Source organism: Lichenostomus cassidix, chromosome 7, assembly GCF_008360975.1.
Source record: "Lichenostomus cassidix isolate B80296 chromosome 7, HeHo_3.0, whole genome shotgun sequence".
NCBI classification, from domain to species: domain Eukaryota; kingdom Metazoa; phylum Chordata; class Aves; order Passeriformes; family Meliphagidae; genus Lichenostomus; species Lichenostomus cassidix.
Genome location: NC_139488.1, coordinates 28,793,701 through 28,818,481, shown reverse-complemented (window position 1 = coordinate 28,818,481; position 24,781 = coordinate 28,793,701). Strand labels below are relative to the sequence as shown.

At 41.4% G+C, this 24,781-nt stretch overlaps 2 protein-coding genes across 4 annotated transcripts in view; one reads left to right on the top strand and one right to left on the bottom strand.

Annotated features, from left to right (window-relative positions):
* LOC146434860 (TGF-beta receptor type-2-like) overlaps window positions 1–415 on the bottom strand; it is a 29,207-nt gene extending 28,792 nt beyond the window's left edge. The window contains exon 1 of one of the 2 annotated variants that reach the window (XM_085067006.1): window positions 185–415. In XM_085067006.1, coding sequence (XP_084923132.1) covers window positions 185–236 — 52 coding nt within the window. In that variant the 5' untranslated portion in view covers window positions 237–415. The remainder of the gene's footprint in view (window positions 1–184) is intronic. The other variant, XM_085067005.1, reaches the window with a different exon arrangement.
* Window positions 416–8,921: 8,506 nt separating this feature from the next.
* SNX4 (sorting nexin 4) overlaps window positions 8,922–24,781 on the top strand; it is a 32,781-nt gene continuing 16,921 nt past the window's right edge. Inside the window, exons 1-6 of one of the 2 annotated variants that reach the window (XM_085066999.1) lie at window positions 8,922–9,105; window positions 10,111–10,226; window positions 18,582–18,720; window positions 18,799–18,948; window positions 20,032–20,079; window positions 24,061–24,116. In XM_085066999.1, coding sequence (XP_084923125.1) covers window positions 8,971–9,105; window positions 10,111–10,226; window positions 18,582–18,720; window positions 18,799–18,948; window positions 20,032–20,079; window positions 24,061–24,116 — 644 coding nt within the window. In that variant the 5' untranslated portion in view covers window positions 8,922–8,970. Of the gene's footprint in view, window positions 9,106–9,627; window positions 9,771–10,110; window positions 10,227–18,581; window positions 18,721–18,798; window positions 18,949–20,031; window positions 20,080–24,060; window positions 24,117–24,781 lie in introns of those variants that run through there. The other variant, XM_085067000.1, reaches the window with a different exon arrangement.

Here is a 24,781-nt window from a genome sequence, read left to right as displayed (position 1 = left end):
AATACGCAGCTGATGCAGTCGTAGCAGAGTATTCTACCAAACTCTCTGCTATTTCCAATCCTCTGGCTAATTGCTGTCAGGGGAGAAATCAGAGATTAGCTGTTTTGCTGGAGGAAGGAAAAATAAACGACCTCTCTGAGTATGTTGCTTAACATTGCCTAACCAGAAACATTTTTCTACTCACACAAGGAGAGCAGCAGTAAGGAAAGCAGACCCGGTCTCCTCCAGTAACCCATTTCTGGATCCCACTGGCAACCAGAAGCCCGGCTTCACGGCGTTGACCAGTTCATCCTCCCTCGGTGCAGCCAGTCTCCTGCGTTTCTGCTGTCAAGCCCGGAGCCCCTCTTTGCGAGGCTCCCGGCTCAGGCTTGCCGGGAAGGCGGATCCAGCTAAAGCCCAGCTGTGCGTGGGGTCCGCCCAGGAACTGCAGTTTATGAACAAACTAAGCCTGACCCTCCTCTCGAAATATATACAAATATGAGGGGGGGAGCCGGGGGAAGAAGTGAGGCTCTGAGAAAAAGAGTTTGATTTTTTTTTTCTTTTTTCTGATGTCAATGCGGAGCTGCTCCTGGCTCCGTACGGCCCAAGGATCTTTGAAGGGGATCTAAATCCTGCTGTATGCATCTAATCAAAAAGGCATGGGTACTCCTGCATGATTCTTTCATCTGAATAAAGCATGAAAGGTAGTGCCTCGATAGGCTGAGCTGCCATTAATTCACTACTTTCCCCCCTCTATTTTAGAAATTATCTTTTAAATAAGCTTCAACAGGCTGCATTTTTAATAGGGATAATTAGAAGTTTTAGGGCAGCTTTTTCAGAAAGACCACATCAATGTGAGCTTAGCCTAAAATAGGTGCTTGCGACCCATTAAAGCAGCAGGATTTAACATATACTTATATGTTTTCCTGAATCAGGGCCTAAAATAATAATATAGAGCATTTAAATATCTGCTTTCTCCCCAAGATCTCAAACTGCTCTACAAAAACTTGTTAGAAATACTATCCCACTTACAAAAGGGAAATTGTGAAACATAGCAGAATTCTGACTTGCCTTGATTGTTAACACAATCAGTGGCAAAAGGAGAAGTAAAATCCTCAAACTCTTGCCCTATGATCTACCCCAGTCCTTCAGATCAATGTATTTGAATGTGGCAGAGAAAGAGATGTTGTTATTAAAGCTTTTTGCAGGCAGAAAAGTAAGGTAATATTTTATAGTTATTGATAAATACATTGACTAATTATTAATGCATACGCTGTATGAGAGATTCAGTGAATCTCTAGCTTTTTATTTACCCATTTTTTGGTTCATTGATCAGTTTGAGGTGGATACGTGGTGTACCTATGTATGCTCGTGTACATGTGTATTCATTACAGTGAATGTTTTGCTCCATTGTACTTGAAGGCCCTTTCTCCACCTCCATCTTTCTGATAAATCTGCACCCACTTGTTTTGTAAACTATTTATATAAATTATTCTGTTAGGGAGTTAAATAACAGTGCCTTTTTTCCCTTCTTCTGTGCTAAAAAAGAAGAAGGGGAGATGTGAGATGTGGTACAGACACAGCTGCTAAACTCTCTCGGCAGAGAGTTGCTTGGTCTGCTCTGGCTTCCTTCAGGGTGCCCAGATGCAAATCAGCTCAGCCTGTCCTCCATGGGGAAATGCCTGCATGTCCCTGGCCCGAGTCACCACAGATCAAATGAGGCCTTTGAGGACTAAGGACAAGTAAATGTTCAGCAAACTTTCAGAAAGATGTTATTTTCCAATAAACATATTGGAACTGCTTTGTGCACGATGGTTTCTTGGGGTGACCTGCCAACCCTCCTCTCTTGGATTCAAAGCATTTCAAAATGCCCATGGATTTCTCAGACTGCCAGTTGGGTTTTCAGATGTGAACTCGTGTGTGTTACAAGACAACTGGATAAGGCTTGTGTTAGCAACATCGCAGATTATTCATGATCCATGGGAGCCCTCTTTAAAATCAGGAAGAAACCCCTGCTGCCTATGAAACTTGGAGAGAAATAATGTCCCCAGCAGGAGCCCAGAGGGGCTTTAAACAATGGTGGACATTGACAAAATGTGCTGTATTATTTGGAAGTGCAAAGGAAGCATAGGGTATTATTTTTTTAGCAGCAGAACCTGGGAAGGCAGCAGGAAGCCTGCACAATGTCACTGCAGCCAGGGACCCTGAGCTGCAAGATCTGCATTTTCCAAAATTCCAGGCAATCCCAAACAACTTCTGAGCCAAACTGAGCCCTATAAAATGCTTTGTCCTGTCTGCAGAATAATCTTGTGGAGAGATTTGGGGCCAGATCTCACTGAAATGAGAGCAAAGACAGCAGCTTTCCTATGGAATGGCATCTTTACAAGGCAGCTGGATTTCTACAAGAAGCTCTGCAACAGGAAGCTTTTGGGGATCAATGCATGTTCTGCTCTTCCTAAACAGTTGTACTTATTTTTAGATGGTGTTAGACCTTCTCCTTGGCAGAACAAGCTGCCATGATGACATGGGCAGGGTTTGCTTTCCTAAACTGCCACTGGGCACTGCTTGCTGCTTTCTGTGCAGGGTGAACCTGCCTGTCTGTCTGTTCAGCCCTTGTGTAAGATTGGACAGAGCTAGATGCATCCTCCTGCAACCTGCATTTCTAGTTCACTGAGCTGAGCCTACTGCAAGTAAACCTCATCTGAAAAAGAGGAGGGAAGTGAGGCTGGGATCTTGTTTCTTTCCTAGTGCTATTCCATGAGTCACCCCAGGTCAACTGGGGAGCCCCTCAGCCTGTGTCCCACTGACCTGGGCTTTTCTCTGACTACCAGCTCTGTTCTGGAGAATATGGTTATTTCTTAGACTTTATCCAAGGAAAAAATTCAAACTAAAAGTTCACCAAAGTTACTTGGGGAAAAGTGAGTAAGAATTCTTGGGTTTAGCCTAAAGTGCCTAAACTCACATTACAGAGCTTTGCTGCCATGAAAGAACACAGTGACCTTTTGAGTAAGACACTGGGGAGGAAGAAGAGATAAATGGTTATTTTTATTGTTGGCTTGTTTATTCCTTTTGGTGTAAATTCCCCTGCTCCTCTATTAGTGGTCTGGACAGCCTCATAACTCAAGACACACTGAAGGCTGGATTTAAGCTGAGGAACGTAAGGTCTCTGCAGGGTGATTTTTAAGTTGCATTGTGGGAGCAATATTCTCAAAGTTCTAGTTTAGGAGCTGGAAGATATTTACTAGAGAAGTAAAATAAAACTTTGGACACCTGAAACAATATAGCATATGTTTAAAGGAAAGTTTCAAACAGCCTGGGTTTCCACTGTGGGAGGCAAAGCTCAGCAATCAGGCAATAGATTTGAAGCTCCTAACATGGGCACTAAATACCCCTGCACAGGATAATGCCCTGATGGACATGTGCCAGATCCAGGTGAGTCAAACCTCATCATTCCCAAGGGTGAAGATCATCTTCAAGTGACAGGGAATGTGGAGGGAGAGAAGGAAACCATGTCACCATGCCCCAGGCAGTGCTAATGCAAGGGCCAATGCTCCTGAGCTTCCCTGGACCTCCTCCATGCTTCCCAGCCCCCAGAGATCCTGGCAGGGCCACTGGGTTTAAAATGACTGACTACAACACAAAGTGTTAGGTTTACTTGTGCAGTCAGGAGACATCCCCTTGGCCCTCTTGGTTGCCTGCACATTACACAAGTGGACTAACGCTTATTGCATCTGCATTGCTCTTTTTTAATCTGTTAAATTAGTAGTGATGTTGGGATTCAGCTGAGGTCCATGAGTGTCCATGTTGTGAGGAGAATTTGTTTTGTACTCTGAAGTGTTAAAAGACAGGTCTAAGGGAAATGGCTCCCTGATAGGATCAGGACTTAACTTCTACTAGTGAGCACAAATCCATGAGTATGGATTTGTTTTTATGTTATGTGCTCATATTAAACCACCCCCAAGTCGTCCTGACAGTTAACTAAACCCCAGAAATGTCATCAATTCTGCATCTTACGAGCACAACCTTGGTTTCACTGTGCCATCAGCAACAGTTGCCTGAGAAAGATGTGCACCCTGCAGTGTGCCTAACTTCTAACTTCTCACAGACTGTGTGTAACACGTTCCTTGACCAAAGCAGCATCAAGACTAAGTAAAGGCCTATCCATCTCTACCATTTGCAATGTTATTAAGTTAGCTTGTTTTTTTCTCTTCAATTATGTCCCAAATCATCTGGGTTTCTTCCTTTGAAGTTTTCTCACGGCTCACTTTGAGCTGCTTTTGAAGCCACTTTCAATACATTTTCATTCATGTTGATGTGTTTGTAGAGATTCTTTCAAAAATGTGGATTAGTGTATCAGTTTGAAAACAAACCAGTGGGAGATCGCAAATCAGGATTATAATTAATAGGAAAATTTAAAATAAATACAATAATACAAGAAAAAACACTGACAGAATCAGATCCAACCTGACACCCTGTTAGTCAGGGTGATGATAGCAGTCCAAGTGAAGTAGTTAGGTTGAAGCAGTGATCCTGTGGAAGGTCTGGTCTCCACCTGAAGGTCCAGTGGTAGCTCTTGTCCTCTGGGAATCCAGTAGACAGGGGTTACTTTTGCAGTTCAAAGCCAGGTTATATGCAGGTGGGAGTGCTTGGCTGCTCCCCCCTGGGCAGAGCATCTCACAATAGGATGAGATAATTCCAGAGTCATGGGTTGGTTCTTGATGGTTCATTAATTGTTATCAGGGGTGAGTCATAGCAGGAGATAATAACCAGTGCCCCACAGGTTGTGGAGGGGGTAAGAGAATAATTAATACATCTATATTGCAACCTAGGACAATTAGTTTTGGTTTTCTTGGTTGTATCATGCATCCAGATATGATATTGCTGAAATGGGTGGAAACCATTGCTACCAGTTTCAGACTGAGTGAAATTGAGTGATTTTCCCCACCCCAAAAGCTACCCAAAACTCTTTCCACTCTTTCTCTGGAAAATTAACAAAATGCTGATTCTCCTACTCTTTAGTGATCATTTTACTCAGATATTTAATTGACAGAAATATGTCTATGAGGAGCCTGAACTCACCTACTTTTCATCCTGAACTCTTCCATGCTGAAACAGCTACACATGTATTTTACTAATAATCCCTTAACATTCATTCCTATTCTGTGTTTTCTTAGGGATCCTCACTGAAGACACTGTTTTCTGTTGCATCCATCATACCAAGGACATCACATGCAGACAGATGCCAGTGTCTTCAGTGAGGATCAATCTTTGAAGACCAACAGCAGAACCTGGCATCACTTTGGCTGCCAGAAGCCTCTGGAGAGCAAACACCTTCAGTTCTGGAGGAATTAGCCTGTAGAGGGAAGTGGGAGCATTTTGACAGCCTGACTCATGATCTTTGTATTATTATTACTGGTAGTGAAACTATGATAGGATCCAGGAGCCTGAACCATGGATCAGGAATGTGCTTTTGAAGAGAAACTCCTGGCCTTCCTGCTTTGGTTTGTGTTACAAGGCAGTCCTAAGGCAAGCACACACTGAATTTTTTACAATAGCAGCTAAACCACAAGGTTTGAAGGGTGGCCAATCCCTGGGAATGAGCTAGAGGCACCCTAAAAATTTTCAGCTAAAAGATGTGTGGTGTGGATGGTGGGTCCTCAGCTCCACGATTCTGCTCCATGAATCTACCCTGTCCTGAACATTCCTGCTTTCGAGCAGCAGCACAGCCAGATCCTGCACAGGATATGCAGTCAGCAGCAATATTGGCTGGTTTAGTCTCTCTTCCTGAGGTTACTGAAAGCCTGTGGGTGTTGCAGGATAGATGCAAAGCAGAGCCACTTCTTTAGGTGTTTTCATTCTAGTTCTCAGTAGCATGATGGTTTTTGGGGTTGGTTTAATTATCTTTTAATTGCAACTACTTCTAAGAAGTTGAAGGATGAGGAACTCTAAATGAAGATACTGATAAATAATGTGACAAAGGGGGAGATATCTGAAATAAATCCCATTAATTCAGCATATTTTTTAAAGATGTGTTATTTGCTAGAACAACACAGCCTCTCAGTAGATCCAATAAAACCACATAATATTACAAAAACCAGCACGAAGACAGTTTATAAGGTAATATGCCTTGCTTAGCTTTCTTCCATCAAAGCTGTTTATCCAGTCTAACAGTAGGATTAAAACACATAGACTTACAGAATAAAAAAGATGGAGTTCCCTGTTTTCCAGAGAGTGTAACGAGTCAGGGCAGTTTCAGAGATTGAAGAGACTTGTAGGTAGGAAGTTGAGCATAATTTGCCTTCTTAAAGTTGAAGAACAAAGGACATGCTGCCTAGTGAAGATGCTGAAGAGCAGAAGAGTGTCCTGGTTAGACTGACCTGCAGGAAACTGGACTCACATCCCGACAAGTGGGGGTCCAGGGAGACTCTGGCTGCATGAATGGTTGTGCCTAGCTAGGGGAAACACTACAGCTTATTTTGACCAAAGTAGCACAAGTTCTGGAAGTTCTCCTGAGAGCAGCACAATGCTGTGATAAAATACTGTTATCCCACTTTGCATGCTGAGGTAGGGAAATGTGGCTCAGGAAGAGCTCTTTGCTGGAGACTTTGGTGCTTATTGAAGATTTCTCCATTGCACACTGGTTTTTTCAAGACATCTCACTCTCCTCTAAACTCCCCAGGCTATAATGTATGTAAGGGCTACCCAGGCTCCCAGTCATCTGGATTTGGGCACTTCTATCACTACCCTTATCCTATATATGTAATGTTTTAACTCTTCTCCACATCTTTTAGTAGTATGAAGAAAATTCAGAGGTGAAAACAGTTTTTGAAATCATAGAATATTAGACCTACAGTATATTACTGTACTTTATTGATAATGTTGTTTCCATAACAAAAATATTTAGTACAAAATATGGTATCCTGCATGAGTTTCACATAAATATTTCCATTATATCACTGATATGGATCAGAAAAATTTCAGTATGCACATGCTGCAAATGCAAGTGTAATTGATACAAGGTATGTATCTTAATGTACATCTTGAGTAAACATAAGAAAACCATAGCTTAATGAAAAACAGACTGTGTCTTACAATGTGCAATCATGCTTTTACATCTAAACTGGACCTTGGGTTTAGAAAACAAATCTTAAATCAGTCCTATTCAGAGGACAAATCACAGTTCACATACTTGTAAAAAAACTTTTGTTTTAGGAAAGCCTTTTGTGGAAAAGCTTGGGAAACTCCATCCAGCTACAGTGGTGGAGGGGTGGGAAAGGACAGATTGAGGTATCAGTTCAAACAATCTGAGGAAAAAGTTGAATAAACATTGAAGACAACAGAATAGAAACCAGACGCCAAATATTAATTCATGGGGTCTTCAAAGGGGATTTTGAGATTTATTTTAATTGTTGTTGAAAGAAAAAGATTAATTTTTGGATGAAAAATGTATGCAAATTCATCTCTGGTCAACACTAAAAAAACCCCATTTCCTACACAAAGTAGAAAAAAGCAAAGGAAAGAAACCTATAATATCAACTTTGTAATCCCCTGAGGTGGCCTTTAACCTGGGTATGAAAAGAGTAGGAAAAGAAAAAAAGCTACATGAGAATAATAAAGAATGTAGTGCCTGAACCAAAGGACATGAATCTGGTTCAAAAATGGGAAATCCCAAGGGTTGATGTAAACCAGGGAACAATGGCACTTTTTCTGGGTGTCCAAAATGGTATTTGGACAACGAGGAATAAATAGGAACAGTTGTCCAGTTGCCAGTCCCCCAGGGACTATGAAGGCACCATGGGATCATGAGGGAATAAACGCAATAGTGAAGCTGTATATATATATATATATCTACAGTGTGTGATGTTCTGTAGGGGCTGCAGGGTGGACTTGCTGAATCTCTCTCTAAAAAGACAGACAGTGAATGACAGAAATGCTCAGGGAGGTTTGTTCCTGCTCAATAAGAAGAAATGGGACAGCTGGGGCTTTTATTAAATAATGTCAGAGGCTTCCCCAGAGCTGAACTTGGCAGATTTTACCCACTGCAATCCCTCTTGAGGAAATGTGGCAGAACTGAACACCCTTGGGTGTTGCCCTGCAGAGATGGTGGGCAGAAAAACACACTTCTTGATATTGAGCCACTGTTGGGAGGGAGCTGGTGGAAAAGGTTGGGCAGCCAGGAGGGTAAGGCAGAAGGAACACAACACGACTGAATCTTTCACTATGAGTAAAGGAATGAGTGGGGAAATAATGGGCTGGTGGGCTTAAAAAAAAAATAACCCAAGCTGCCTAATGTTAACAAACATCCTGTGAGAAAGTGAATGGCTGCTGAAAGAGACTCAATAAAGGAAAGTGACAAAGTCTGCTGTAGACGAAAGGCGAGAAAATATCTGCAATATTTCCTATTTCAATGGAATGTATTTTTTGTTCAGGGTGTATTATTTGCTATAACAACATAGGCTGTCAAAAAAAAAAATAAAACCAAGTAGGAAAGGTATGCCAAGCATGGCACGTGGAACTCTTCGGTGACCCGAGAACTAAGAGGGGAACAACACCACAAACAAATTCCAGAAATAACCATTTACAGCGGTACGAGTGCGGGTGAGGGGAAGCTTTGTCCCAGACTGGGACAGGAGGGTCAAGGCTGCCGGTGGGCGAGCGGAGCACTGCCACAGCGAGGGCTGTCCGCGCCGAGGGGCACCAGTGAGCCCCTTTGGGCACCAGTGAGCCCCTTGGGGCACCAACGAGCCCCTCTGGGCTCCAGGGCGGGCAGGACGCCGGCAGCACCCCGGATGGAGCCTGCACACGGGCTCGGGAGGCGGAGGGCAGCCAGGGCCGGGGCCAGGCCCGGCGGGACAGCTCCCCTCGGCCCCCGCCCGCAGCCCTCGGCCGCGGACACACCCCGGCCCGGCCCGGCTCTAGGACCGGCCATGGGCTTGCCCGGAGCCCGGCTCAGCGCCTGCGCGGAGCGCCGCGGCCGAGCCCCCGAGCCCCATGGAGAGCACCGAGCCCGAGCCGAGCGACAGCCGCCCGGAGGAGGAGGAGGAGGAGGACGAGGAGGAAGAGGACGAAGAAGAAGAGGAAGAAGACGACGGCGCCCTCCCGGCCCCGGAGCAGCCCTTGGCCGCGGTGAGGGTGCGGAGGGCGGTGGCGGAGGGGCAGCGTCCCCCTCCCCGGGCGCACGGCCTGCTCCGCCGGGCGAGCACCGGGCTTTCCTGAGCGCGTTGCCCGGGCCGGGCGGGAGGGCGGCGGGGCTCGGGGAGGCCGGCGCCGAGCACTCGCACTCGCCCAGCGCTGCTCGCCGAGGCGGGAAGGGGCTACAGGTGGGACGAGCCCTTCCCCCGCTGCCTGGGGCCGAGCCCTGCTCGGTGCGGCGCGGAGCGGAGCTTGCAGCCCGACCTTCTGAGCTGCGGGGTTCTCTTTGCAGCCCCGTTCTGGCCGCTGTCACAGAGCTTTGTGACAGACCCTCTGTCCTCGTCCCTATTGCCAGATTATTAATTATTGTAATAAATTATCTTTTTGTCTTCCCCTCCCCCCTTAATTTCACAAGTTACTCCCCCTCCCTGTTCAGTGCAGCTCTGCCTTTCCATGGTGGGCGTGTGGTCCTTACTGATTTCTGGCGGCCAATGTGTAAAAGATAACGATCCTCCTCTGAGAGACTAGAAGACAAACATCTTGGTCCGGATATATTCTGTTTCCTGTGAAAGGGGAGAGGTGGCTACATGTGTCCCGGGTGTCCTGAGGAGGAATTCGCTGGTAGTTAGTTGGGAAGTGTTTGGATAGAAAGTACTGGGGTTAGTTCGTTTGGGTTTTTTTTTTTTTAAAAAGGTTACTTTGTTACCTGTAAAGAAAAATATGTCTCATTTCTGTAGCCTCCCCGCTCAGGGTGGTTCTTGGTACCTGAAGTTGTCAGTTTGTTGACTTTTCTGTTTTCCCCCTAAAGCAGGTTTTCAGTTTTCATTTGCAAATGTGATACAGAACATAGGTATAAAGCGAAGCCCTGTCAAAGCCTTTATCCCACAGAGACCTGTCTTATTTGAACAAATGGGGTGTGGGAGAAGGGGAGGCAGGGTTAGTAGCCTTTGCCTTGTGTGGTTAATGTTACATGAATCTTTATTTTCCTCTTCTAAAAAGATGGAAGACTGTTTGGCAAAGAAAATGGAAATCACGGTTTCAGAAGCTGAAAAACGGACTGGGAGGAATGCCATGAATATACAAGAAACATACACTGCTTACCTCATTGAGACTAGGTGGGTGATGAGAGCTCACTCTCAAGAGTACATGGATGTACCATTCTAAACAGATTTTCCCTCCTTCCACCCCTAAAAATAATCAGGTACAGTTGATGAGAGGATTTAGCTGTTTTGTGCTTTGTTATGTGGTTATCAACCCACTCTGGAGGATCTTTTCCTGTGAAAATTTGGCAGCTGATCTCCAGTTCAGTACTAGTGCTGGTGTTGTGTAACTGCGAACTGTAATTCTTCATTTGGAGCAAGGTGGAAAACTGCGTGTTTGAAAGTTGTTGCGTTAATATGGTGTCAGCAACTGCTTGGTTATTTCTTAGACAGAGGGTTGACAAATTTATACACGTATTTGTGAGACTACGTGAGAGAGGTCTAGGGTAGTGGTTAAGCTTGCTTGAGATGACAAGAAAGAGAAGTCTCATGACTTCTGTCATGTGGTCAAAATTTACTGCTCAGCTTATATTTGAAGTGTTGTGCTTGATCTGATTACCACATACTCCTTGTAGATGGTCTAAGGGTTAGAGTTAGTTAAATATTTCCGTTCTTCACACTAGCTTGAACTTTCACTGGCTAACTCACTGCTCTCAATCTTATTGTGTTAACATGATTATTACTACTAGTATGATAAACTTTCTCAGTACAACAAACAGAAAATTTCAAGTATTGAATAGTAAGCAAAACTTTAAAATCTTTTCTAACTTATTTGTACTTCCCAAACAGTCACAGATGACTCCTGTTATGCAGGATCACGTTACTCAGCTAAAGCAAGGATTCCAAAATTAGACTTTATTAGGAGTTTTGTTTCTCTCTTCCTTTTATTACTAGTTTTAACCTTTGGGCCTTGCCTTTGGAATGATCTGCTGTACAAATAAAACTCCTTGGAACAAAGCAGTTGCATTTTGCAAAGGCTCTGAGGAGTTCAAATTGTGATACTGTCACAAAAGCCTTCTGTCTGCTAGTTAAAAGACTCCTTAGCTTGTTTAACTGATGGACACACCAGTCACACTGACTGCAAGCCTGCTGGGATAAGTTTGCTATATTTTTGCTTAACTTGGAGAATGAAATCCAAAATAGGCATATATTTTTCAAATATTGTAGCTCTTTGACAGTTGGTCAGATGCTTAAAAATACTTCTACAGTGTATTGATGTTAAAGATCACACCGTCTCATGTAGGTGGTGTTATTTTTATTGTAATGATATTTCTGAAGGAAAAGAGAAGAAAATTGGAATCACTGGGGTCTAACTGTGATGTGAAGTGTACTCTGGGGGCAACTTTATCCAGCCCCAAAATGTGCTGACTGCATCTCCTTTTCCAGTCATCCTTGCATTACTCCCACTGGTCTTTCCCAGTTGTTCTTTCATAGTGGCAGAACTGTACTTTGCTGGCCAGATTGTGTTCTTTCATTAAGATTTATTTTACTCTGTGGTCAGCAAATACCAAGACCAATTACATGTTTGTCACAGAGCTATTGAAAATGTGGGTTTGTCACATCTCTAATAAAATAAGTTCTCTATTCCTTTTGCTGAGAAAGCAAAATTTCTTGCATAAATATAATTGGTGGCTATTAAATGTGCTTCCTGCTGAGCCTGTAGCTGTAGGTGGGCTTCACAGTAATTTGTCTGTGGGTAATAAGATATTTTGTAGCTGAAGAATAAAACTGTTTATAGTAATATAAAGGGAAGACCACTTAATAATAGTTGCATTATGTTTATGTGAACTGGGGTTCCACCATTACTGCTATCTAGGATTTAATTTCAGTTTGAATTGAGGAATTCTGTCTGGGGGAATAGGAGACACAAAATGGATGCAATTACAACCATGGTATATTTATTACAGAACAGGAGCTGAGTGCTTAAACCTTTAACACATAAGTTTCACTGGTGCTGGTGAAAATGTTTCCAAAATACAACTGATGGTGTTACTTACTTTTTAAAATGAAAATATTTATTACTATGCTCACATTTCTGTGTGACTTCTGTTGATTTTTTAAAAATGTAATATTATACCTTGATGTAGATATATTTCTTTGAGACAAAACAAACTCCATTGCTGGAGACTGCAGAGCCTCAGCAAATTCTAAGGGTTGTGCTTCCTGAAAGCATCTTCATCTTGCTTTACACCTTTCTGCATTAGCTAATTCGATTTTTGTGGTGAGCTATTTCCATTTAATCAGTCATGACGTCAGTTTGTTTCACAGCTTCTGTTAGATGATACAGTTATTTAAAAATAAATCAATTTTTATATTCTCCCTGTGAGAACAGAGGTCACTTCCACCTATTTGTGGGAAATGGCATTAAGGCAAGTACGAATTCTTAAGATGTGTAGCTAAATATTCCTTCTTGAGATATGCTCAGCACATCACTTGCTTTGTATAAGGGAAGTAGCAAATATCCAGGATCTTACTTAAATCCAGACTTGCCTGTTGGAATTTTAGGCAGCTGTGTCTTGTATGAGTCTGCACAAAACTACAAGAACTCAGGTAGAATAAACCCCTGAATCTGACTCCTGGCCGTGTACCTGATATTTTTCATGACAGAGCTGAAAATCAGTCAGAGTGCAGAGCACCTCTAAAGTGGTGGTATTACACTTTTAATTGTAGTACATTCAGGGAATACCTTTTTTTTCTGGTCTCTTCTAAAGTAAACAATTTCTTCCGTAGTAGGAGGACACTTCCATTCGGTTCACTTTGATTTTATTCCTGCTGACTATAAGATCCCTAGCCTGGTCTTCGTGATCAAACAATATGATGACTGGAGCCTATTTTTTTGTTTTATTTTGGTTTTTTATGTGGCTTTAGGAGAAAGTAGCGCAAGTTTGTGCAGCCTGGTATCTGACCTCTTAATAGCAGGATCCCTGGTTTCCAGCCCTACTAGCATTCCCTTCCTCTTGCACTAATTTGACAAGGGGGTTCAGTTTATTTCCTTTTTACTCCCTCAGTATGGCTGGAAAGTTACTAGTCTTTTCTCCGTTTTCAGTATTTGGAAAGTTTTCCAATAGTTAAATTGTGATATGAGTGATCCCTGCTTCTCTGTTAAGACCTTGGATTGCCCATCCAAAGTGTGAGAACTTCTTAAGAAAGTTTCTGTGAGGGAATTGAACTTGGAAATCAGTAACTGGCCAGGCCACAGTTCAGTGATAGCAGTGCTGAATTGTGGGATTTCAGTTTTTCCTTTGTTCCATTTTGTTTAGTACCCTTCTCAAAGTTTCCTGTTTCATGCTGGGCTAGGTGAAAAGCCCAGGCATGGGTTTCCTGGGAAGAGGCACACATCCCCTCAGTGGGATGCTGTCTTCTGATAAAACAGCAAAGGGCAGACTTTGGTCACTGGGAGTCAGGAAGACTTGTCAAAAGTGCTCCAAAGGAGGTATGAGGGAAAATGGCTGAATTCAGCATGAGCTTTAAACAGGGGAGAGTTGAGAGGTGAAAGAAGGCAGAGGAGTTGAGAACTTAGTTTACTGCTGTTTTTTACTTGATTGATACTGTGAATCATTAATCTGCTCAACAAATGTATGTTTTAGTTAAATACAGTAAACTGAGTAAAAAAACCAAAGAGTCACCTGGCTGTGAAAAATACTCTGGCAAGAGAAGTGCCTCCTTGTCATACAGCTTGCCAGGTAGAAGAGCAGTTATTAGACATGAGCTGTCTGAGAGGCCTGAATATAGAGAGTATTTCTAAATAGCTGGTGGAAAAAGTTGCCCATCCCTCTAAAATGGTGTTCCTCTGCACAGGGAGTGAACCTTGCCCACTGTAGGGAGTGGAAATGTTACTTCTCATACACTGGAAGGTCAAAGGCTGAAAGCAAAGTTACTGCTTCTGCCATTGAAGACGTGATTGCTTTTACTAGGAAATAAACCCATGTATTTCCTTCTTGTCTGATTTAGTACTTTGCAGCCATTTGTCTTTTTATTGCATTCAGAATTGTTTAATGGCTCATTTAAGATAATTAGTTTTAAATGGGAAGTGAGAAGAGGTTAATTAGAAGGACTAAAGTTTTCACATTGACACTTCGAATTAAGGCAAATAAATGAGACATGGAGTAGTGTATTCTTCGAATTGGTTATGATAACATCAGTTATAAATGTAAAAGCTGAAGGTTTCAATTTTGTCTTTTTAATTTTTTCAGGCAGGTTGGTTCGTTCAATGAATAACTTGCATTGTTAAAAATGTACTTGAAGGGGGAACATATGGTTTTCCTGCCTGAAGACTGTACAAGTATTATATTGTGTTTTTAGAACTAAAACAAATTGAGAAGTTTGACTGAATGTCAACAAGTGATTATAATCTTAATTTAAACTGGTCTGCAATACTTGCATTTAATGGGGGAGTTCATGACGTGGTCTAAAAAATTAGATGGTAGTGAAGGTATTAAGTGTAATGAGTACCTTTGTGGATTTCTACTTCCTTTCTGAAATGGTGTTCCTGGGGAGAAATGCTCTTGTAATTGGTGATATTTTATGACCTCATATGTAACCAGGTGGAGACATTTTTGGTGTGATTTAAAAAAAAAGAAGATTTCTCTCATCTTGTTTGCCTGTCCCAAATTCATCCGTGCAGTTTCAAACTCTTATTACCTCGTTTAGAAGGCTGTGGTGCTGACACAGGCTGCACTGAGGGCTGTACAGTGCTTTCCCACCACAGCTTTGCAAGGAGCTTTGCTGCTCCCCTCCTTTACCCAACTCTTCAGCATTGTTTGCTCTGGGGCACACAATCTGGGGGCTTTACTGTAAGCCTGGGTGTAAGGGGGAATCTGAAACTGATACTAATAATTTCAAAATGTGTCTTAAATGTATTCAAATCAAATAATTAAAGAAGCATGGCTTCTTTGTTGGGTGCTACTTAGGTGCCCTCCTGATGAAGATAAAAGCAGCTATAAAAGGCAGTGTTTGCACTTCTGAGACAGTGAGAATAAATGCATGTTAGAATAAAGGAAACAAGTATGGTCTGAGATGAGAATAATGTCAGGCTGCTTAACAGACTACAGTGAGGAGTTGTATCAGACGCTGTCTAGTTAAGGAAGAATAAACTATACAGGCAGGTTTGACCTTCAAGATCCTCTGCTAGTAATTTAATCTTTTTCTTCAGGGTATAGTGTGAGGTTTTGTGTCCCTCAGAAGGATTGTAAAGCTTGATTAACTTAGACTGAGGGAAGCCTAGCTGTTGTCCATGGATCTGCTTTGTCAGAATAAATTGACAGTAGGCTTTAGAGCTTGTAAACTTAGTGTGTTCAGTGTGGGCAGGGAAGATGCAGTGAGTGGTATGAACTGGTTTGGCAGTTTGCTTCCTTCCTCCTGGAGTTCTTGAGACCCTGTGTGGGCATAAAACTTCAAGTAACAAGGTAGTGATTATGCTGATGTAGAGCTAGGCTTCTCTGTAAAGCTGTGGTCCTTTCTTGCTGAAGTGCCATGCTCCCAAATGACCTTTTAAATTTTTTTGTTAATATTTAGTTTTCTGCTTAATGTGTGTGGACTGAGATGTTACTACTATGCTTTTTAAAAATAACTGTTGGATTCTTGTTAATTCTAATAAATACAAAGCTGATAAGCAGGCATGTTCAGAAAGTTTTGTTTTGCACTGTTAAGGCTCAACATGTTCTTTGCTGCTCCTGCTTTCTAATTAACTCTGCAAAACAGTTACAGAGCATTATAAGCGTAGTTTAAAGCGGACTGTTCTCCTGTCAGAAGGCTGGCACAGCAGCATCTGTGTGTGCAGGACAGAGGGGTCCCCCTGGGATGTGGTTGGGCTCTCAGGGCAGTCCTGACCTCTGTTCTTCTTGTCTCCCTATTTATGTTTGCTTGTGCAGCATGTTCTCAGCCAGGGTCCGCATAATACTATCATGTATTGATGGTGGCAGTCTTGCTTAAAGATTGATGATAACCCATGTGGACGTAGTGCTCTTGAAACCCATGGTGTAAGTCTGTGCAGCTGTTTGGTAGGCTGCTGAAGCTGAAGATAAAAAGGATCTGTAATTCTGAAGTACTTGTGTGTGAGTGTCTTGAATGGCCAGATTGTTTACCGAACCCTGCTGGGAGTTTCTCCTCTAGGAATGTAATGTTTGTGCCTTTGGCTTTCAACTAAACAATCTTTTGAGGCCTACTAGCTCAATTCTTTATCCATTCAAATTTACCTCTTACTCATCAATAGTTCAATCACTAGATACCTGCTTTGAGCTGAAGTGTTCTTGGAATATTTAAATGGTGCCGCAGTTAGTGTGGGAAGAAATGCTGCACAGCCTGCCAGTTCAGGCTAGGCTGAGCTAACTCTCTTCAGAACTCTGTATTTGCAGGTGCAGCTTCACTGAATTAAAATATTCTAATAAGGAAGAATTCTGTGGAATGTTGGCTGTGTGAATTATGGTTGTCAACAGTGTGCTGACCTTTTTCTGAGTCACTCTCAAATAGTTTTAATCTGCAGCAATTTGTGTTGAATGCTATGAATTCATCCATTTTTCTTCTTTGTTACGGAGTTTCCTTTTCTCTACAAATTCCTACCTGGAATAAATGTCCTTTCCCCAAGGCATGGGTACATAAAAATTGTTTCCCCTTAATAAATAAAAAACCCCATCTTTTGCATTCTTCTGTATGATGTTATTTCCATGTTAAGATGTAATTAAACCAAAGTGTATAGCAAGACTGTTCTTCTCTGAGAGTTCACAAATGGAGGTTTAAATGTATCAAATAATTGAAGCTGCTTTGGAGTGGGATTGTTTGTTTTTCAGTAAGATCATTAGAAATAAGACTTTGTAGGTTTTGAATAGCTTAAAAAATAAATGATGTGTGTGCTACTTAGATGTTTTAAAATTTCAGAAAGTTCTTATGAATTCAAGAACTGTAAAGCCTGACTTTTGCTGGAAGAAATAATGTAGGACTCTATTCTACTAAGTACTGTATGAGGAACTACTTGTAGATCATACCTTACTGTGCCCAGTTCTCAGTTCTCCAGCACCAGAAGGATGTGGACTTAGTGAAGCAAGTCCAGTGAAGGGCCATGAGGATGATTATGGGCTTGGATTGTCTGACCTTCAGGGAGAGGCTGAGAGATGGGGTGGTTCAGCCTCTGGAAGAGACAGCTGATTTTAGGAGTTGTGGATCAATATGTTGTGGGGAGGTAAAGAAGATGGAGTCAGACTCCTTCCATGATGCAGAGAGAGGGCAAAAGATGGTGGCCACAAATTCAAACCTGTGAAATTCCATTTAAAAGGAAGAAAACCTCTTTATTGTGAGGTTTATTAAACATGGGAGTCAGTTGCTCAGTGTGTTGGTAGAGTCTCTGTCCTTGGAGATACTCAAAACCCAACTGGATGCGGCTCAGAACATCCTGCTTTGAGCAAGGGAGTTGGATCACAGGCATGCAGAGATCTCTTCCAAACTCGACAGTCAGTACTGTTCCATGTAGGTTTATGCCAGTGCTTTGTGTGCTAATTAGTCACTTAAATGAAGAACTGAAGCAGATATAGACATCACTGTTTTCTGTTAAGTGCCTTGTGTGAATTCTCTCTCTGTGTTTATTCTGGCATATGCTAACTGCCAAGAACTGTTACTACCCAATGCTTATTTTATGATATTGCAAAGTATTTCTGTTGCTCTGAATGTCTTGTATGAAAAATGATTTTTCTTGTCAAGTTGTTATATTACTTTCCAATCCTGCCATATTCAATGATTTCTCCTTTTATAGTAATATAAAATCCTTTATTACCTTGCTAGGTCATGTTGGTTTTAAGTCTTCAACACATTTTTCAGACGTATCAATTTTGTACCTGCTTGCTTTAGCTAGTTTGTTAGACTTTTAGTCTTTAAATATAAATATATGTCACTTTGAACAAAAAAAGTGGAAGTACTTTGAAATTTGCTGTTTTTCTAAAAATGTCCTTTAAAATACCTTAGTATCTTCAATGTTGTATTTGTAACTGTATCAGCTGTTGTATGCAAGACAATTTTTTTCCTCTGAAGTAAAGACTTTCCCACTGGATAGTAAATTTCTTCTTACAGTACTCTGTCCTTCAGGTACTCATGAAATTTTACTGACTTTGAACCTAACACTGTTCCAAGAGAAATAGGGCTATTTCTGTGATGATATGGACTAAGTCACATGTGTGACTCTTTACTTGGTTGTGACCTGTTTGTTTTTGACGTGTAAGTGCATTGACTTTTCCTGTGTTCCTAAAAAATTTGAGTGCTAGCAGGCAAAAATTATAAGTTACTAAATCAAGTATGTAGACGTGAAATTAATTAAGGTTGCTTTAGGTTATGGGCAAGTCATGCAGTAATCACTACTATTCTTGGGGCCTTCGCTATAATTACAGTGAGTTTTGAGGGAGTAGGTGATAGCTCACTATTGCTGAAATCTGCTGCTTTATCTTTCAGAGCTGTTGAGTCCCAGAGCGAGGGACAGTGTGCCCCTGTGGAATCCCTGTGGCGACGTTACAGTGAATTTGAGTTGTTGAGGAATTATTTGTCAGTTACCTACCCGCATATTGTCGTCCCACCTTTGCCAGAAAAAAGGGTAAGGAAACTGAGGCTGCAGCTTGCTTTGTCTTGTTTGTCTTTTTTATTTACTGTTGATACTCTTCTGTTTAACTAGGCTGACTTTGTTTGGCATAAGCTATCAGCAGATAATATGGATCCAGATTTTGTGGAAAGAAGAAGAATTGGTTTGGAAAACTTCTTGTTACGTGTGGCTTCACATCCTGTTCTTTGCCAAGACAAAATCTTTTATGCATTTTTAACGCAGGTATAGTAAAGTTATTTATAAAAATACATTATTTAGTGATTATTTATTTAAGATAATGTCCTTTTGATTTTCTTCCTTTCTGTTGACCCATGGCTTGCTCTGTGTCAGGAGGAAGGATAGACAGTGTGAATAAACTTGAGGTGGAAAAGGTTTGTCCAGCTAAAAGCTTCTTAACAGCACACTACAGTTGTACAGTTGCCCATCTAATGTTCCTTATGACTTCTTCCTAGTCAAGTTTTAATGCTCCTAAGAGAATTTCCACCTCTTTGGAACAACCTGTTGGGAACCTAATGCATATTGGTCAGGAAAGCTTCCATAGGACTAAAGCTGAACTGGTTAGTGTGCTATACTGCTGACTGCAGAGACAGCACTTGCTTCCAATTCACTCTTCAGATATCCATGTTTTCTTTAGCCTTGTGGTTTGGATCATGGTAGATTCATATGTGTCCTGGTCCAAAACCAGTACAATATATTGTCACAAAAGTTGTGGTTCAATTGTAAGCTTAAGCATTGCATTCTGTAGCTTTCAACTTTAAGAGATGTTGGATGATTGTTTTTCCTGTGCTTTGATGAGAGATTCCCAAATATTGGATTGAGCAGCTATGTTTGCCATAGCACAGTACATTATGTAAGTGAACCAATAGATGGGACATGAAAACAGTGAAAAACCAGCCAGTACACCTGAGCCCAGTGGTGGCATATGCACTGCAAACTGTTGTCACCTGTATGTTCTCTGCTCTCTGCCTTGAGCTGCCAAGGTCCTTGGGATTGCTGGTAATCTTATAGGTAAAAGATGATAGCTACTCTTCTTTAGACAAAGCAGTCTGGCTCCTGCCCCCAGCTGATAGGTTGAGGTAATTGAGTAGTGAAGAGAAGAGGGTTTTTGGGGAGAGATTAGTATGTAAGCACAACACAATGATTGGTTATTCTTAACCCAGATTCTTGAAAAGATATGTGGAGGGTAACTGGGGCAGAAGCAAGGCATACTGGAAAAGCTCCTTTGATATAGGCTCTCGTAGGCTCTCTTGCAAAAGCTGCAGCACTCTTAAATCATGCTAACTGAACATTCTTCTGTATTTTTAGGAAGGTGGATGGAAGGAAATGGTGAATGAGACTGGATTTCAGTTGAAGGTAATTACTGTAATTCTTTGTCTCATGACTGCTGTGACACAGACATATTTCAGCAAACATGTTTTAGGCTATTTATGAAAGGCTGTTTGCTGCAAGAATGAGTTGCAGGCATTACTTTATGAGCACTTGTTACTACAAAAAAGAGTGATGTTCTTGGCATGTGATAGGTAGGATTGCAGTTACGTTCTCTAGCTGGCTTGTTATGTGCCTCTGTAATTCTGCTGGTAATGCAGAAGTATGATCCTTATAAGCTTTAAAAGTAATGAACTTGAGCCCATAGCAGTGGGTTTTTGTATTTTCAGTTGAGTTTAGCATTTTTAAAGGTGGGTGTCAGATTTAGTCTGGTAAGAGGTGCAAGGTGTCAGAAAAAGGTAAGCAAAGAGGTCTGACTTGCAGGACTTCTTTGCAAGGAGCAGTTGGTGAAAGGAGCTAAGACAGAGGGATTTGGTGCCCCTTAACTGTTTAACAGAATGTGTCTTGAAGTAATACTATCCCCATTGACATCAGCGAGTTCATGGCTGGGTAAACTGGTGGAAGACTTGCAGGAATAAATGATTAAAGGTCGTATGTCTGTACAGGTCAAGAATCTGAGAAGCTGATAGATTGCTGGTCTGTGTCTGGAAGAATTACTATATGGGGACAAATACTGAGCTTTTTGTTTCATTGTAATGTGATCTGCTCTCATGAAATCACAACTGAAAACTACAGTGGATTATGAAGAATTATTCTAAATAGTGAGAGCTAAAGAAAATCCCTGGTGCTCTTATCCTCAGTGTCCAAGGGGCTTTGATACTAACACTTACTGTTGATAACTTAAGTTGAAAATAATTCTCTTCCATCACAGTAGGGTTTGCATACTACTAGTATTCATAATGCAAACAATGTAAAGCTCTGAAGCTGCACACACTCAGGAGTTCAGAAAGTTTGGATGGCAGGGTGTGTTCAGGAGAGCACACAGTGGTGTGTTTATGGAAGAAAACTCACAGCAGAACGCTGAGAATATTTGCCTCTCTGAAACCACTTTGTAGATTAAATGAGAGATGAGCAAATCTTGTTTTCCTTCTAGATTTGATTGTGTATTTTTTCCCTTTTATAGTTCCAGTTTCCTTAGGAAAGAAAAATAACTTTTTCAAAAGCTTTGCAAAGAGAATCTTTCCTTTATTCTACATCTGAAGTATAAACCCTCAAGATTTAGCACTACACTGGAAGTAAAACCTCTATTCAGTGCATATTTTAGACTGGAATCAGATCATTTGTTTATGTTGCTGCTGCATCTGCTGCATTTAAGCAGGATGTGTCTTTTGTCTGAGAGGGTTTGAACCCTCTAACTAAACTTTAAATTAGGTATTAATGCAGTGTAGCATGTTACAGCTGAATGTTGATGTTGGAGACCTTGTTTATTCTGCCAGCTGTATCATTTAATCATGCCTTTCCTCCCTCCCATCTCCAGCACTTAATTTTATATTTAAGGGATTTGTCACTTGGGATTTTAACCCTTCCTGTAGGAAAGAGAAAATTCCCCTCTCTCTTTAGTTTACATAAATGATTATAGGATCGTTGTAGGCATTAACTGCCTGAAAACTCCTCAACTGTACCTGATTTGATGGGTGATTCATCTCTCAAATGCTTGTGCGTATTACTCTTAAATCAATTTTAAGACTGGACAGATGTTTTTTAGAAGCCTAGCCTGAAGTGTAAATGCTCAAAACTGGTGTGTGAGAGTCACTGTTCTGCAATTGACAAGAAGGAAATAGCCCTACTGAGATGAGCGTTGGCAGGATCATGCTTCCTGCCTGATAGTGCTTGTATGAACTCACTGAACTCTTCCTTCAGAGCACTACATGTGCCTGTGACAAAAAACAAAAACTTGCCCTGTAATTGTAGGGTAGGAAGTGGCTCTTTCCAGGTGTAAAGCTGTTGGATGTGCATGCTGCCCCAGTGGCTTTGGTGCCTGCTCTTTGAACATAAATACAGTGTTTGGTGAAATAGCTGCCTAGAGGGAAGGACTCTGATAATGTTAGTGGATCTAGGTGATGTTTGTACTGTGAGAGAATGTGTGAGGAATTACCTGCAGGTGTGTCTGAACAACCCAAAATGTAACTGGCTTGTCTTTTGGTTTGTTGGGATATAGCAGTGGAGATCCAAGGCTATACAAGCCTCAGAAGTGCTCTGAATAAGGCTGGGACTTGGAGTTCCTGCAGTTTTTTGTATTCCTTGTGCTATTTGGGACATGCTTCCCCATGCTGCCTTGTCTTCCCTTTGCAAGATATTCTTAGAGAAGTATCACACACAGTGGTGACAAAGAACCTGCTTTCTCCCAGTGTCAGTCTTAGTCTGGAGGATTTGTCCCCTTACCTTTTGGTTTGTGGATTATGTTTTGTTTTGTTGGTTTGGTCATCGGAAGAACAGCTAAAGTTAACCTGACTCTGCTGAGTTCACCACTAAACCATGTCCCTGAGTGCCACATCAACATATCTTTTAAACACATCTACACTTGTGTGGGCAGCTTGATCCTATGTTTGACAATACTTTAGTAAAGGAATTTTTCCAAGCATCCCATCTGAACTTCCCCTGAGGCAACCTGAGGCCAGTTCCTCTTGTCCTACTGCTTGTTATGTGGGAGAAGAGACCAACCTCCACCTCACTACAACCTCCTTTCAGGTAATTGTGGAGAGCAATAAGGTCTCTCCTGAGCCTCCTTTTCTCCAGGCTATGTGTGGCGTATCTTCTGCTCAGCCCAAATGCAGTGGGAGGTGAAACAGTCTCAGACTGTGCCTGTTATATCTGTAGAGGCTGTTGCAAGGGCCCTAAAGGAAGGACTCTGTTCTTGTTTTGGGAAAACACTGTGTTCCCTTCACTGACAAATTCAAAATAGCTCTTCAAGGTCTGAGTTTCCTGTAACAGCAATGTACTCTTATGTCATATACCAGCACTAACAAGTACTGCTGAAAGTAACTTACTGCTTGCAGATGTGGCACAGCCTGTTAGCTAAAGGAGTACACTATAGGAAATCTATACGCCTTGCAAGGTGTGCTGATTTATTTTCTTTTTACTGAAGAGAAGGATGTTTTGATCAAAAGTAAACTCCAGCCATTTACCCACAACTGGAGTTTTTCTTTAGTATAGATGAGTCCTGAGTGAGCTGTGTGTCAAATGCATTATAGAAATGAAGAGTTGTAGTGATGTGAACCTCTGTGGATGAGGCTGGGATCTCATCTGTGTTGGTGTCTTATTAGGAGTAGATACCCATTGCACAGTTTAATATTCAGTAAACTGGAAAAAAAATCCCTCCATCTCCTTAAATGCGTTCAATACTACTGTTGCAGTAATTGGTAAACCAACATCTCAAAAACTAAAGCAATAAATTACCTTTTTAATTAGGTATTGAATTTAATTCTGTAGAGATTTATATATGCTCTACTATAGAGAAGAACATTGCATTAAAAATGGTGCTATTCTGATATACAAATTACATATTTTCTGTAAAGCAAGTCATAAAATAAGAGAACAGCATATATAAGATTTTGATTTCACTGGGGAACTGTTCCTGGTAATAAAGAGCATATAGAGGTCACTCTACCACTGGTTTTATTTGGTTTGAAAAATATAAAATAGCTTGTCCATATGGTCTTAAGTTACCTAATTGCTTCATCTAAAAAGAATGTGGGGTTGTGTATCTTAACTCCATGATTTGTGCAGCATTTTAAGAAGGGACTATTTTTGTGGGACTTGGATTATACCAGCTTTATTTTGGTGGTTACTGTTTACATCATATTCACAAAAATAGCTTAGTTTTTTGACTTTTTAATAAAAATATCTGACATTCAGGGCAGCTGGTGTCGACTTGTTCAATGTTTGAAGATTTAAATATGCCAGGAAGGCAGGACTTTTTTCTAATGGTGCTGCCAGAAGGCTGAGATTTTTTTGTCACTGAAATTTAATTGCATTAAATTAACAAAGTTTTTTTTTCCCCTTTTTCAGGCAGATTCCAGATTAAAAGCTCTTAATGCAACATTCAGAGTGAAAAACCCAGACAAGTAAGATTCCACATCCTTCTTCCCTCCCTTTCCGTTTTTCAGTTACAACCATGACTTCAGGTGACAGAATATTCTATCTCTTTAGAATAAATTCAGAAAAGAAAAATTATCTTTCTGCACTTCAAATATTAATGGAAGCCCAGTAAAGAGGTAGTGTGAAAAGATGTGATAAACACTGCTTCCAGAAGCAGGAAGCATTCAAAAAATCCCATCACTATGTGAAACGAGTATTTCATTTTAGCTAGACTAAAACAAAGGGACAAAAAGCCCCCAAAACCACAGTCAGAAAAAGAATCTCTTAATGTTTGTTTTCAAGAAATCTTTCCAAGCGTGAACAGAATACAGATTGATAGTAGATCTTTCCAAAAGTCTGCTAGTGTACGGTTCTGGATGCACACTCCCTGGTGTTGCAGTTCATAGTTCTCTCCAAGCTGCCAATTTTCACAGATGCTTTTGGAAGTCCAGAGGTCAGTTCAGCTCTGTTGCAGTTTACAGAGCTCTGGGACAGACACTAGAGCAATCTGCTGGATGGAAAAACTGCTCAGAATTGTCAGTGTATGTAGTGGGAGGTTCATCACACCCTCAGTGATCTGGAAGGGTAAAATGGGAGTTTCTATTTCTCCGTAGTTAGAAGCATCAGTGTGCAGCAATGGGGCCAAGAGATG